Below are 16,078 nucleotides of genomic sequence, written 5' to 3'. Positions count from 1 at the left end.
ACTTCTACAAAACTGTGTTTCACAGACAAAGCAGTGAAGATCTGCAGAGGGACACCGGCCTTGCATGTCTTCCCTTCTAGAAGATGCATGCTTAAATGAAGATGAATAAAGGTTTTGTGAAATGACTACTGAGTTCCGGTGCCGTCTCTGGATGCCCGAGGAATAAAAAGAACCGGCTGAAACTGATTTCATAACAACGTCCATCACCAGCTGAAGCATTTCCAGTTTTCTTCACTGATGTTTACCTCCATCTGAGCCACCCTCGGACATGACCAGTTTTAAACTAAAAAATAAGTAGTTCTCCCAAGTGATATCCCAGAAACCAAATGCTTTTTATTTAGATTGATCATGCCTGCAGAGATCTTAAGCAACATCTAATTGATATTTAAATGTGAGTTAGCATCTCATACTGGAGTATTTCCAGAGTTTCCCTCACCCACTCAGCTTTCAGATTTGCACACACCTGCTTGTTTGCAATAACATACTATGACCATTATATTCAAATATTATAGAGTGAGACTTAGAGGTTGCAGGCAAAGTTGGATGGCTTGGAAGAGAGAGTATTACATGATATATATGGTAGTCATCACTATATTTTGCATCCCTTGATACAGGTCAAACGCACTGGCTTCAGCTTGTAGCTTGCAAAGTGTGTTTTGCTCATGTGGGCATCTGATGCACACACACATGCACCCACAGGACATCATAAACATCAATCATATTGGTATTATTGACTGACCAAAAGTTAAATGTGACAAAATAAAGTTAAAGGCAGGCAGAACTGAACTTAGCATGCTCAGTATGAAATAGGAGAAGGGACATCAGGGTGACCATAGCTCTTGGAGCAATGTTGACAATACAAAATACGAATGTGGCAGAGCATTCACTGACATGACCTCTGTACATATATATGAAGAGTCACTGTACTACTGATGCTTTTTTTTGTAGCCTGTGGCTCTTAAACTGGGGACAGGAAGCCCAGTGTTGTATCACAGCAACCAATACTGCATATTTTGCACCTTGGTTACAATTTAGACATGTATGTATTCAGTTCATATTTCAGTAAAATTCAGCACACGGCTGCAACTTTATCTCTCAGTGTGTATGGCTACATTTACACCTGAATGCAATTTGTTACACATGATAATGTCTTTTAGTGTTGCAGTGCTACAAAAGAAAAAAAAGACTGGCATAGCCTTATTCATGCAATATTTTGACATTGTAGCATAAAGCTGCTGTCAGGATGTTTTACATCACCAGTAACTTTGAAATTGTTTTGTGGTGAAAACTCCCCGCCCCCTTCCCCTGGTTACCATGACCTATTTAGTGTGCCAAAAGGGGAGAACACAACTGCAGCATCTTCAAGTGGTAAATGCTTTCTAGCATACAGTTTATATGAAAAACAACAAGTTGTTAATTAATAGATGCAAAATTAACACCTGACATTAACTTCTGCAATATTTAGACAAGAGTTTCTGAATGTTTTGCAATTAACAGGAGTTTAATTGCACCACATGCTCTATGTGAGTGGCCTTTTCAGTGGGAAATCAGGAGTGTGAAGGCCAGCAACACATCACTACCACTTTTGTTGAAAGGAATTCATAGCCTTGCTCAACGACACTTCAGAAGCACACATGCTTGTTCACACAGTGTGGAGACAGCTATAGAGAAGACTACTACTCGAATACATGTTGAAGGTTTTGCTTGGTTAATAAACATGCTCTTGCCAGAAACTGCTTATTCATGTCCAGCCTCACAGAGCAATTTATGTAATTTTCATGGCAAATGTTTTTCCTATTATGTGTCTTTGAGTATAAGGTAATTCATTCATTAGTAAGTATAAACACCGTAGTTAAAATATGAGCAAATTAATGCTGTAGGTACGATAATCATCCTATATTTTTAAAAGAAAAAGATCTAGTTCAACTCTTCTTTTGTAATCTTTCTTACTTATTGAAATCATAAAAGCTTACTAAGCAAGTTCAGACAAGTAACGGAGGATGGAATGACCAAATTTGGATTAGAGGACACTCAGGAATCTGTGGTTTTTGGTGGAAAGCCTTAGGACCGCTTTCCTTCCCGTTTTCTTATAATAAACATAACTGTCAACACCAGAGAAAAGGGAAGACTAAGATTAGTGATTGGTGTCAAAATTAAATATTTCTTTGTCATTGTTAATATATATAAAAAAAAAACACCCAGCACGCCCCTGCGGGCGGTTTATCCTTCAAGCTCGGGTCCTCTACCAGAGGCCTGGGAGCTTGAGGGTCCTGCGCAGTATCTTAGCTGTTCCCAGGACTGCGCTCTTCTGGACAGAGATCTCCGATGTTGTTCCCGGGATCTGCTGGAGCCACTCGCCTATCTTGGGAGTCACCGCACCTAGTGCTCCGATTACCACGGGGACCACCGTTACCTTCACCCTCCACATCCTCTCGAGCTCTTCTCTGAGCCCTTGGTATTTCTCCAGCTTCTCGTGTTCCTTCTTCCTGATATTGCTGTCATTCGGAACCGCTACATCGATCACTACGGCCGTCTTCTTCTGTTTGTCTACCACCACTATGTCCGGTTGGTTAGCCACCACCATTTTGTCCGTCTGTATCTGGAAGTCCCACAGGATCTTAGCTCGGTCATTCTCCACCACCCTTGGGGGCATCTCCCATTTTGACCTCGGGACTTCCAGGTTATACTCGGCACAGATGTTCCTGTACACTATGCCGGCCACTTGGTTATGGCGTTCCATGTATGCCTTGCCTGCTAGCATCTTGCACCCTGCTGTTATGTGCTGGATTGTCTCTGGGGCATCTTTACACAGCCTGCACCTGGGGTCTTGCCTGGTGTGATAGACCCCAGCCTCTATGGATCTTGTACTCAGAGCTTGTTCTTGTGCTGCCATGATTAGTGCCTCTGTGCTGTCTTTCAGTCCAGCTTTGTCCAGCCACTGGTAGGATTTCTGGATATCAGCCACCTCCTCTATCTGCCGGTGGTACATACCGTGCAGGGGCCTGTCCTTCCATGCTGGTTCCTCGTCTCCCTTCTCTTTCTTGGGTTTCTGCTGCCTGAGGTATTCACTGAGCACTCGGTCAGTTGGGGCCATCTTCCCAATGTATTCTTGGATGTTCGTTGTCTCATCCTGGACTGTGGTGCTGACACTCACCAGTCCCCGGCCCCCTTCCTTCCGCTTAGCGTACAGCCTCAGGGTGCTGGACTTGGGGTGAAACCCTCCATGCATGGTAAGGAGCTTTCTTGTCTTTATGTCAGTGGCTTCTATCTCCTCCTTTGGCCAGCCTATTACCCCAGCAGGGTACCTGATCACGGGCAGGGCGTACGTGTTGATGGCCCGGATCTTGTTCTTACCATTCAGCTGACTCCTCAGGACTTGCCTGACCCTCTGCAGGTACTTGGTGGTTGCAGCTTTTCTAGCGGCCTCTTCATGGTTCCCATTCGCCTGTGGGATCCCCAAGTACTTGTAACTGTCCTCTATGTCTGCAATGTTGCCTTCTGGTAGTTCAATCCCCTCAGTTCTGACTACCTTCCCTCTCTTTGTTACCATCCGACTACACTTCTCCAGTCCGAATGACATATATATATATATATATATATATATATATATATATATATATATATATATATATGGGCGTGCTGGGTGTTTAGTTATATAAAACACCCAGCACGCCCCTGCGGGCGGTTTATCCTTCAAGCTCGGGTCCTCTACCAGAGGCCTGGGAGCTTGAGGGTCCTGCGCAGTATCTTAGCTGTTCCCAGGACTGCGCTCTTCTGGACAGAGATCTCCGATGTTATTCCCGGGATCTGCTGGAGCCACTCGCCTAGCTTGGGAGTCACCGCACCTAGTGCTCCGATTACCACGGGGACCACTCATGACACCAAAGCAGCTGGATAGCGTAGTGGTTAGACTACACGCCTTTGGAACAGAGGATCGCAAGTTCGATTCCTGCCTGGGGCGTCTGTATCCAGTAAGGGTCCTAAGGCTAGACCCCCTATGCTAAGCAAGCCTACCGCAGACATGAGCGAGACAGATAAATATGAAGGCATGCCGGCTCGGACGTCGCCCGGATCAACAAGGTCCGCGTCAGGTGTTGAGGCACCCTGACGAAAAGTGGGCTACTGGAACAAGAAGGCATCGGTGGGCAAGAGACGAAAACAGGGCGTTGTTGGAATGCTACTACGCAAGTAACCCCGGCGGAAGGGGCTACATGAATAGGATATATATATATATATATATATATATCCAGCACATAACAGCAGGGTGCAAGATGCTAGCAGGCAAGGCATACATGGAACGTCATAACCAAGTGGCCGGCATAGTGTACAGGAACATCTGTGCCGAGTATAACCTGGAAGTCCCGAGGTCAAAATGGGAGATGCCCCCAAGGGTGGTGGAGAATGACCGAGCTAAGATCCTGTGGGACTTCCAGATACAGACGGAGGTGGTGGCTAACCAACCGGACATAGTGGTGGTAGACAAACAGAAGAAGACGGCCGTAGTGATCGATGTAGCGGTTCCGAATGACAGCAATATCAGGAAGAAGGAACACGAGAAGCTGGAGAAATACCAAGGGCTCAGAGAAGAGCTCGAGAGGATGTGGAGGGTGAAGGTAACGGTGGTCCCCGTGGTAATCGGAGCACTAGGTGCGGTGACTCCCAAGCTAGGCGAGTGGCTCCAGCAGATCCCGGGAATAACATCGGAGATCTCTGTCCAGAAGAGCGCAGTCCTGGGAACAGCTAAGATACTGCGCAGAACCCTCAAGCTCCCAGGCCTCTGGTAGAGGACCCGAGCTTGAAGGATAAACCGCCCGCAGGGGCATGCTGGGTGTTTTTATATATATATATATATATATATATATATATATAATAAAATTCTACACACTACCTCGAAATGGAACAGATACAAATAAAACACACACACATACATATACACCTCAAGATGTTCACATATGTTTAAAATGTGATTAAAAGGAGTAAAAAAAAAAGATGATAGGGACAGCGAAACAGTGGTGAGGTGTACAGTAGGAATAACGGATGGTTTCAAAGCGGGGTTGGGATTACATCAGGGATCAGCTCTTAGCACCTTCCTGTTTGCAGTGGGGATGCACTGCTTTATAAGTACCAGCCCATTTACCAAGTCAGTACAAGCAACACAGTTCCCCTCCTACAGGGCAGGATGATGTCTTTGCAGTCAGTTTGTCACTTCGTTATTTACTTTATGTGCGTAATCAGAGTGTGGTTTGTGTTAAAAGCGTAGGTGGGGGGTATGTTTTTGTTTTTCCCATGTAAATCCCCTATCCCCCACAGCAAACTGAGTCCTGCATGTAAAAACAAAATAAGAGTAATAGTCACAAACACGAGTGCTGAAGTCCTCTGTCAAAGTCATAATGAAATCACATCAAACGGAAATGCAGTGTCATCCAAGTCATCCTGTCCATCACGCTGATGTAAACAGACACTATAGAAAAAACTAATACGGAATTCACCCAGTCAGTATGGCCTGCTTTCTCCATTCATGAGATAAAAGCTACAAGTCTGCTTCAAGAAGATCAGTTTTCTCCACCTACAGGATCCTCTGATCAGCTTATACAGAAGCCATACAGCTGTGCATCAGAAGCGGTCTCTGGTAAGTTTCTCATCAGACTATTATTGTTACAATTTACATTACAGTTGTAACTACAGTTCTCTGCTATGGCTGTCATTACCTGTCAGAAAATGCAAGGACTTTTCATAATATTGAACAGCTTTAATGTTTCCTAAAAACAGAGATCAAGACAAGTGACTGCAGCAAAGAGGTCAGTCTCAATCCCATCACAGAGGAAGAACCCACCCTGTGTTATGTAAGATTTATTTCCTTATTTATTTCAAAGAAAGACATGATCAAAACATTTTACATTTATAATTTTGATGCAGTTGGAAAAGCAAGTTTATGAAAGTAAGCCAGGTGAAAAATATGGGCTCAAGTTTGAGTTTTTTTCTTTTCTCCACCCGGATTTGAGACAACAGAAGGGGAAGTCTGCAGCCACTGGAAACAAGACTGGGTATATGAAAAGATCAAGGAGCTAGAGTGAGTATGCCTCCTTATCTCAGCCTGTTTCCTGTTTCGAGAAGTTATTGGTTTCTTTGGATATAATGTTGCCTAAGTATACCACAAGCTTGTTTTAACCATTATCCACTGTATGTGTGTTTTACAGGCACGCACGCAGAGGAGTAAGACTGCTCTCAACTCCAGCTCATAGAGAACATCCTTCTTTATTACGAATAGAAAGGACTACAGACATTTGTTTTAATTTGAAATACTTTTAAATGCTTTCTAATTTCATCTCTATTGTATATTTATAACCAGTGATGTTAATTTTTTCTGTTTTGCCTTTTTAATTTAAATTTCCGCTTATGGTATGTGCTTGCTCTTTTCAAACACACCGTATATCTCCATGACAAGAGTAATACAGCTGAGACTTTTATGGTGTTTTTCATAAATGAAATGACTGATCCCATCATGTATCCACAGTCTTGTTGTTATCTGATTTTCTTTGCTCGGTTACAACTCCCTTACTTGACTTCACTGAACACATCCATAAAACAGAGAAGTGATGCTTTGAGAACACACCAAACCCAACATTTGAATGCAATACTAGCTGTTACACTGCTGATGGAAGAAGTAAGCAATTTGACATCATTCTTCCCTCCTGAACCACTTATCAGCCATCTTCTTAGGATGTCAGTGACTTTCTTGAGGTTATTCCAAAGCATTTAAGCCTGGGCTCTGTCAGATCTCTCAAAGTGTTGTTCTGTAGTGGATTAACTTCAGTCTTTACAGTCATTCTCCTACTGCGAACTTCTAGTGAGCTTCTGGCAAAAGAAACCACAAAGCATGATGCTTCCTCCTTTTCATGTTGCTGTGTGTCTTCCCATGTCTCATTTTTGTCAATCTACTAAAAACAGGTGAGTGCTGTTGTGCGCCTGAAGCATGCAATCTTTCTTCTTCTTCTTTTTAGCTTCATGGTGTATATGCAACCCTGAATTAGTATTTATGTGAGGTGGATATTTGAAGAGACATTAAACAAGTCAAATTATTCCTTTAAATCGCTCTTATTCTAATTGCCTTTTTTAGCTCATAGCAAAGTAGCTTTAAGACATGACTAATAACAACTGGTTTAATGAAATTGTGGATATAAACTCCTCTGACTTCTCTCTGTTTGTGAGGCATAGACCTTGAAAAAGAGAAGAGCCTTGATTTTTTGTAAATAGAGCATTTCAAAAAATGTTCATGTCCTTGTAGCCAGACTATCAAAATCTCATGACGCAGCAGACAATGGTGTTATTCTCAGATTCATTCTGCCCTCTAGTGGGTGCTTTAAGTGACTGCAGTGCATATTCAGTCAAAGGAGTGTGTCACCTTGCATGACTGGTACACCAACCTCTTGGGGTGTTAATCTGAAATAGCACAGGAAACTGCCTCCCTAACAGCCATGTCATACATTTACATGAGCTCAGAGATCAGTATTACTCATCAAGTTTTCACCATCCAACGCTTAAGTACAAGTGCTTAAAGTGTTCCTAACTTAACTCATTAATTGATTGGAAAATATTCTCTAAATGAATGGTTGGGTTACCTGAAATATTTTGTGAAACTGGTTAACAAGTTCTAAAGTCACTCAAATAACTTTAAAATCCATTCAGTGAAAGTGACATGGCGGATTTTAGCTGCAATTTGACTAAAGAAATGTAGACAACAGCGTTACATTACCCTGAAATAAATTCATTTACTTGTCTGAAATGCAATATATGTATATTTTACCTCATTCATTTGTTTACGCAGCAGATTTGTTGCAGTGAATGAAACAAAACAGATGTTATTGTAAAAATTTATTGAGAGAATGAACAAATAATCAACAACATTTGTCTCAAATCTGTTCTTAATACAGTCTTAATACAGGAGTACTGAATTTAGACTTGAGGCTGAAGAAGTTAAGAGCGAAAAGTAAAGCAAAGGCATTACACATTCAGTTTTTCAAGGGACAGTGCCCTCAGCATTAACTTGATTATAAATGCTTGAGTATCTTTATAACAAATGTATAGGCACACTGGCTAATTCTGCATGGCGATTTCTTTACATCGAGCTGTCTAAGGTGACACCTGGTTTTTGCTAATAAGCAGTGAAAGCCTCTGTTGCAGTGAGGTCAGATCCACTTCCATCACGACCTGAAGCGTTTCCAGTTTTCTTCACTGAGCCACCCTTGGACATGTTCTTCAGTTTTGCGCTAAAAAAATAAGTAGTTCTTACATGTGAAATGCCAAAAACAAACCTTTTTATGCTTTTACAGATCTTCAGGTGAGCATCTAAACAGCCCCTAATTGACATTTTAAAGTGAGTAAGCATGTCATACCTGAGTTGTTCAAGGAGTTTTTTCACCCATTCAGCTTTCGGATTGGCACACATCTGCCTGTTTGCAACCGTGTAGAAACTATAACAGCGAGACACATCATTAGAGTAACACAGAGTATCATATTACTGAAGCGTATTCATTTATGCTGCATGTATATGTGTTGGTATATGATAAATAATATCATATGCCAGAGTCGCTGCTTCAATAATTTAATAACTCAATTTAAGGATTTTAGGTTTTATAATATAAGTTTTGTTGGATTAGACTGATTCAGAACAACCTCAACTTTAATTAAATTTTGATTTATGATTTAACAACATTAAAATGTTAAAAATAAAAGTCTTATTTTTATTCCACAAAAATCTGCAGAAATAACTTTAATACGTCTCGCCACAAAAAACTACCAATGTATTTGGAATATTTTGGAATAGATCCAATCCACCCTGTTAGTCCCCACCAATCCACTTGCAAATGTTTGGCAATGTTTGCTATGATTGTTCTAGTCAAGTATTATAATGAGTAATTTAGAGGTTGCAGGCAAAGTTGAATGGTTTAGAAGAGTCTTACATGATTGCCTCGATGCGACAGTTTTCCCAGTTACGTTGTTCTCTGTATCCCTTGATGCGATTGAAGGACACGGGCGTCTTACTGTAGCTGGTACAGCAGGATGCACGGGCACCTAATGCACACACAGACACAGATGCAAAGGCACCAGATCATTAACATGTCATCTTTGAGTCGTTATGTGATATTGTCATTATTAACTGACCAAAAGTTAAATGCAACAAAATAAACTTACATTCAGCTGGAGCTGGACAAAGTATCCCCAGTATGAAGCAGAGGAGAAGGGCCGTCAGGGTGATCGTACCTCTCGGAGCCATGTTGACAGTGCAAAAAGGGTGGCCGGGGACTCACTGAATACATGGTCTCTGCACATATATATATACTTTTTCCACTACTGATGTTTTTGCATCTTGTGGCTCCTAAATTGAGGACAGGAAGCCCACTGTTGCATCATGCTGCAACTTTGCATCTTCATTACCAATTTAGGCATGTACCATGCTATTACGCAATGCTAGGATTTGTTTATGTGGGATGATATGGGCCTGGTGCTCTGATGCAGTTAGTTCATATATCTCCTTTGGCTCTAATATGGATTTATACTTTCTGCATATGCATGTTAAACTTTCTTTCTGAACAGTTGTGCAGTGAAGTTCTCCATATATGGCACAGCAGATTTGAATCGTTATATAGCTTAGCTTTACTTTGATTTCTCTTGATTTCATGGCTGCATCTTCATGTGTGAGTGCATATGGCCACATGGCTACATGCGAATGCACGTGACACTCACATGCGATATTCCCATAGCGTGTTGTAGTCCTACCAAAACATGACTGCCATAGCCTTTGTCGTACAGTAGTTTCACATTGTAGCTTGAAGCGGTTGTCTATCTTGGGTTTTTGATGTTATCAGCAATCTTGGGATTGTTTTGTGGTGAAAACTCAAAGTGTATGTGAAGGTTGTCAAACTTCCCCGCCCCCTTCCCCTGGTTCTGGTTAACATGACCTATTTAGTCTGCAGAAAGCTGACAATTTCAGATCTCGCTCAGCTGACCTAGATAGGTGCAACAGCTTCAAGTTGTAGCACATACAATAAGTATACAATATGTTTCAAAAACAGCATAAACAGGTTGTTTACATGTACGTGTAAAAATAAACAGCTCCATTACAGTAAAATACTGATATCTACAGTATTTTTTTTTTTAGGGACAAATATGAATGTTTTGCAATCAACATGAGTTTATTTGCACCACATACTCCACGTGATTGGCCTTTATCAGTGGGAAATCAGAAGTGTGAAGGCCAGCCACGCATTTATATCCAGTGCTGTTGATAGGAATCTGTGGCCTTGCTCAAGGACACTTCAGAAGCATAAATGCTTGTTGACACAGCATCTATAGAGAGGACCGCTACTTGAGTAAGTCTTCAGAGTCTCACTGAGTCAACTGTCAGCTGTTTGATTAACTCATGTGCTCTTGCCAGAGGCTGGTTTTTCATGTCCATCATCACGGAGTAATTATGAAAACGAGTCATTTTCATGGTAACCATTTTCTTTCCCCTGAAATTTATGTGTCTTAGAGCATAAAGTAATTCAGTAATTCGAGAACAAAATGCCTAAAATGTATTTATTTTCATTGTTGTTTATGCATGCTGATAGCTTTTATAAGGAGTCTGATGAGACAGATGAGAAGTCATCTGAAGCCTGAAGTTGTGATCCTAAATTAATTCTGACTCTTGTGAGCTTTGTGTCATTATGACTTGCACAGCTCCTGCCCTTCTTGAAACCTTTGCTGTCCTCCTACTTGGCAGGCTGACCCACACATCTAATTTAAAGCATCACACATGCACGGACCACGCTTGTTGGTGTCCTCCAGCAGTTTTTGCTTCCTTCTTTTATCCCTTTATCCATAGGGGGCACTGTGGTCATGGCCCGTTGATGGATGCCCAGCAAGATTTAATAAATAGAAATAAAGCAAATCTAGCCACTTTTTTTCTAGCCACGGCAGTACAATTGTTTTTCATACCACCAACAAGAATTGCCTTGTATTTGTAAAATTCTAATTGTTTGTTTTATTTTTTCTTTTCTCTTTTTATATAAAACATGTTGTGGGGCAAGCAACTTTTCTCAGCAAATTTTTATTTGTGTCATTGAGTAAAAGAAATGAAGAAACTCTCACGGTACCAAAAGAAAGCGTGTGGGAGTCACCTACATATCAAAATCAAAATGAGTCAGGTTCAAATCAACACAAGAATTAAGGTAACTCATTAACATCCCACCTTCTATTTTAACCTCTCTGTTTCTACACATGTAGGCGTTTGCGTGTGAAATCTGCAGCACGCACTGATAAAGGGAAAGGTGGCATGATTAACTCAGCAACGCCTGGTTTAACAGCCTAATCCCTGCTAATCCGACATAAAACACAGCCTCTTGCCGTCCTGTCTCCTTCACTTAAAGAAAAACAAACACCTTCCTGTGAGGTTACAGCCGCACTGCGTCTTTATTACAGAGAATTTACTCATCGTTTTTAAGGACCCAGTCAGCTGTTTGCCTGAAATCACTCTAATAGTCTTTCATCTATAAATTTATATTTTTATTTTATTTTTACACATTATCGAGAAAAGTAACCAGTTAATGCAGAAATGCCAGGATGATGATTATTATTTAAGCCTAAAAAGATCCAGATGAATGTTACACCTTGAAATAGTTTTCTTGCTCGAAAATATTAACTACTGTATTTCATTGTATTGAAGTAGATTTGTGTTTTGGCGCCATGCGAACTATTAGTCCACCTCTAACTGGTTGTTGCTTTTTAACAGCTCTTACTATCTGCCTCCACCTTCTAAATACTCCAATAAATACTTGATAGGCAGTGCATACAACTGTATGCCATTGCACAGGTAGTACAGAGTGTTTCTCACTGAAAATGCTTGCTTTATGTGACTTGAAGCATTGTTTCTGCAGCTACAGTGAACAGAAAAAGTGACACTAGCACATAATTCAAACAACACTGTGTCACAGAGAGGATTTAGCAATTTCCTTGTGGGCGGATCACTGTAAATACCATCTTTTTCAATAAAGTAACTCCTTCCTTATATTGTTGTTTCCTGTATTGCCCTTTTCATTTTTCTGTTTGGTTCTTATATTATTGGTTTGTTTGCTAAAGTGCTGTTATTATTTTACTCTGTGAAGTAGTGGTTAGTTATGTGAACCTTAGGAAAAATGGTTGCTGCCTCTGTAGCAGCTAATTGGGATCCAAAGAAACCAGAAACAATTTAATGAGATGCAGATAAAGATCGTTTGTGATTATTTTCAGTGTGACTAACTTTTTGCTCAGCTAGTTTTTGTTATTAGTCATGCTTTATCACTTGTATATACATAAAACTACTGCTTCACAGTCAAAGGGCACACATTCACACACACGCACACACATTTATCTATCTATCTATCTATCTATCTATCTATCTATCTATCTATCTATCTATATATATATATATATATATATATATATATATATATATATATATATATATATATATATATTCTTGCATCATCTTCTTTTTATAGATGTATCTTTGGTGATTGTTTGCTTTAGAGTGGGTGTGAAGTAGACTTTTTCTCCTCATAGGCCCCTCTCCTTCGTTTTGAACTTATGCTGTTGGACGGAGGACAAGAAAAGAGAGAAAGGGAGGAGAGACGAGAGGGTAAGGGGGTGGTGGTGGGGACGGGGAGTGGGGGGGGGGGGGGGGGGTCACCATTGAGTTGTCCACCCACACAAGGCCCCCTCTGGTCACCTGCGTGGGTTTAGGCCGAAAGAAGGGCGAGGATGCATGCACACACGTGCGTGAGCACACACATGAGCACACACGCACACACACACAAAGAACAAAACGGCAGCTTTTCTAACCCCAAATGTCAAACGTGCCAAAGTACTTTGGAATAAAAGCATTTTAAATGAGCAAAAAAGAACTTCCTCGAATCAACGGAGAGGGGGCATTGTCAGGATCCTTAAAAGCACTTCACAGCAGAGATGAGTTTAGCCAGAGAGAGAATCGGCAGAGAGATTAAGAAAAAATCTCCCAAAGCTCTTGGCTGTGGCATGATCTTCAAAAAATCATCATAATTAGTATCGTTCCAGACTGTCGAACCCGTGAGGCACGAAAAAAACAATGCACTCTTCAATATTTTATTGCGTTATGGTAAATTATTTCATGTGTAATTAAGTGAGCCCGGCAGATTCTGTCCTCATCGTTTTCCTCCTACATGCCATCTGCCCCGTGTGTCCAGACTGTGGGTGACTGAAGTAGCTGCGGGGGGAGATGAGGAATTATTGTGGAAAATTATAAGAAAACTTGTGATGTAACAGTCTGAGTTACACTTTTGTTGTTCAAACCAACACTGCAACATCCACGGCCTCCAATAGAATGAGTAGTAGAAGATGAAAAGGGGGGAAAATATAGAATTAGAAGACCTCTGTGACTCTAGGAAGCGCCCAGAGGTATTTTAGTCTGGCAGAAGCTAACTCCTGGCTGGGGAGACTCCGGAGGATAGAGCGAGCCAGAAGAGGTGAAGCGAACAGAGGGGAAGCGAGTAAGTTGGTAGAAAGATGAGTATTTTTAGGGTGGTCTGTTATCTGTGGAGACGAGGGCGTGCGGTATCAGAGCCGGGTCATATCGCTGAGGGGGGAAACAGCACGGGCTCTCGGCTGGGACGATAGATAAGGAGGATGGGAACAATGAGTTCTTTCTCTGTCTCTTGTACATGCATACACTCATACAAAAACACACATGCACACTAAAAAACAAAAAACAAAACAACCACATCCACAGGAAGATACACCATAGCTTCACTCATACACGGCTTCTCGCAAATACTTAGAAACCCTCAACCGTGTTAAAAGATGGTTTCAGAATGGAACCAGAGAGCTGTTACAGGTGACCCAGGAGTGTGTATTTACTCTAAAGAGTGTACAACAAAAACCAACAATATTGCAGAATCTCGTCACTGCACTACTTATCTCGCTTTCTTGCATTTCCCCTATCTGTCTCTCCTCTATTGTAGCCCTCTTAAGATGTAAATGCCAGCAGAACAGATGGATGGAGGGAACATCTCATCACTCTGACACCATGTTTATGCAATCACATGCAAACACACCACACAAACACACGCGGCATGCACGCGCACAAACACATATACACTCCATAGAAAGATGCTGATGGAGATTTCTTCAGTCATCAAAGTGAGCACATGATGCACAGCACACATACACACACACACACTTTTGGTGTTTTGGTGTTTTTGATGAAACCTTCTGTTCGCTTCTTCCTTTGTTGATACTGAGCGCACGTGTGCGTGGACACGGACGCACATCCACACACGAATTGAGTAATTCGCCAGACTAGCAGCTGTCATGGAGAAAACCGGGTACCAGCGAAACACCTCTGACATGCTAATGATGCTCTGTCGACCCAAGGAGTTCAACCACACACGCTCGCACCATACAGATTTAGAAAATCTGATTATTAACTGTCATGTAGCCCTGGGAATATCAGCCTGGTTTTGTGAATATTAAATGTTTTTAGCTCCCAGTGCGATGTAAGCACTCTGTGTAGGACTGCAAGCCAAATGAAACCTTAGCTCGCTCCAGGAATATCTTAGAGAGGCTTTGAGGGAAGATCCCTTTTCAACACCCAGCCACCCCCCACCCTCCACACGCACACATACACCACCACCACCCACCCACCCAATCAAATCCTCACTGGCAATGCGCTGCTCCTCATCTCTCTTCCCTGCTTCTTTTGTTCATCTCTCTCAGCCGCCCACACACCTACCGTCCCTCGGGCTTTTCTCTTAACACTCTCACGCACATGCACAAATTTACATTTGGCTACTTTGTATGTACTTTGCTTAAATTTCTTCCTCTTCTCTCTGCTCTCCTCATCGCTGTTTGACACTTGGCGATTCTGGATGTCTTTAAATGCTGGTTCTCATGCGTTCATACGCTAACAAGCGCCTGTATCTAGTGGTCAACAATACACATGTGTGGGCAGGAGCCATCTGGGGCCTCGCAAGGAACAAAAAAGCATGTAAGGATGTGTGTTTGTGTGTGGCGTAGGGCTAAGGGCCAAACGTAAAGTAGGGGTTCGATGCCGGGGGATCTTTGTGCAAACCCCCCTCGAGAAAGCTGCGATTCTCAGGGGAGAGTGGGAAAAACATTTCGACCGTCATCAATCAAAACTTTGGTGACACAAATGACCAGAAACAACGGAGCATTCTCCATCCATGTCACCGTGTCCCCTCCGCCTCGCTGCCATGTCCCACCCACCTGTGCCGCTGCCCCATTGGCCTTCGCCATACGACGCCCGATGCGATTGGCTCGCTGGTCCCCGAGCGAAATCGTGGTCCCCTCTCGGCTAATTGGGCCTTTGTGATTGCGCATTCTATCGTGGGCCTGGCGAAGAATGAAACGTGAAAACGTTATTATGGCGGGTGGGGGAAGAGTGGCAGGTCGATGCGGGGAGATCGTTTTTGCCGCCTCAAAGTGCCAGATGCTCCTCCTGGGTCCATTATGATGCCACACAGGGCTTTGAGATGGTTTCGGCGTAGCAACTGTGCAGACACAAAAGCAAGATGGAGACCGGCTCGCACAAACACATACTTGCAAACGCAGGCACGCACACACTCACACATGAAGTCTCACATACGGAGAGTCCCCAAAAAAGTCCTAACAAACACCTGCCATTTAGTGCTCTTTGTGGCTGGTCTTCAACAGGGGTCATCACAGCTTACCTTTGTACGTGTTAAACAAGGACTGAACATGATGGAGCAAGTCTTTGCTTCACCTTTTGTTGTTAAAATGGACGACAGAGGAGAGAAAACCAGACTGGGTCGATATAAATTGAAGAATTTACTTCTTCAAGCTTCAAGCCCCTCAGCAGTGATTCGTTTTCCAGGGTCTCTGAGAGAAGGAGCGTGTAGGAGGACAGGTCATGAGCCTGGCTCTTTGTGCGCTCCATCACGCTTACACACAAGGCCGGGCTCTTGAGCCTTTTTGTTTACGAGTGTTTTTCTTCTTTAATTAAGAACATGCTCATTTCTTTACATCCATGTGGGATTTGAAAAAATAC

General features: G+C 42.3%; 1 protein-coding gene across 1 annotated transcript; it reads right to left on the bottom strand.

Annotated features, from left to right (window-relative positions):
- Window positions 1-7,859: 7,859 nt before the first annotated feature.
- On the bottom strand, window positions 7,860-9,301 carry LOC101474260 (C-C motif chemokine 20). The gene is made up of 4 exons (XM_004542460.3): window positions 9,193-9,301; window positions 8,961-9,072; window positions 8,394-8,471; window positions 7,860-8,267 (listed from the first exon to the last, which is right to left on the bottom strand). Exons 1-4 carry the CDS (start codon window positions 9,272-9,274, stop codon window positions 8,153-8,155), a joined length of 387 nt encoding a protein of 128 aa, XP_004542517.1. The 5' UTR covers window positions 9,275-9,301; the 3' UTR covers window positions 7,860-8,152.
- Between the last annotated feature and the right edge of the window lie 6,777 nt (window positions 9,302-16,078).

Source organism: Maylandia zebra, linkage group LG18 (assembly GCF_041146795.1).
Source record: "Maylandia zebra isolate NMK-2024a linkage group LG18, Mzebra_GT3a, whole genome shotgun sequence".
Classification (NCBI taxonomy): Eukaryota; Metazoa; Chordata; class Actinopteri; order Cichliformes; family Cichlidae; genus Maylandia; species Maylandia zebra.
This window is presented reverse-complemented; position numbering and strand designations above follow the sequence as displayed.

Excerpts from the sequence above, each read along its gene's own strand:
- LOC101474260 (XM_004542460.3), bottom strand. The coding sequence starts at position 9,274 with ATGGCTCCGAGAGGTACGATCACCCTGACGGCCCTTCTCCTCTGCTTC. Across the intron at positions 9,073-9,192 it reads TTGTCCAGCTCCAGCTGAAT|GTGCCCGTGCATCCTGCTGT; the intron begins GTAAGTTTATTT and ends TGTGTGCATTAG. Across the intron at positions 8,268-8,393 it reads AAACTCCTTGAACAACTCAG|CGCAAAACTGAAGAACATGT; the intron begins GTATGACATGCT and ends TTATTTTTTTAG.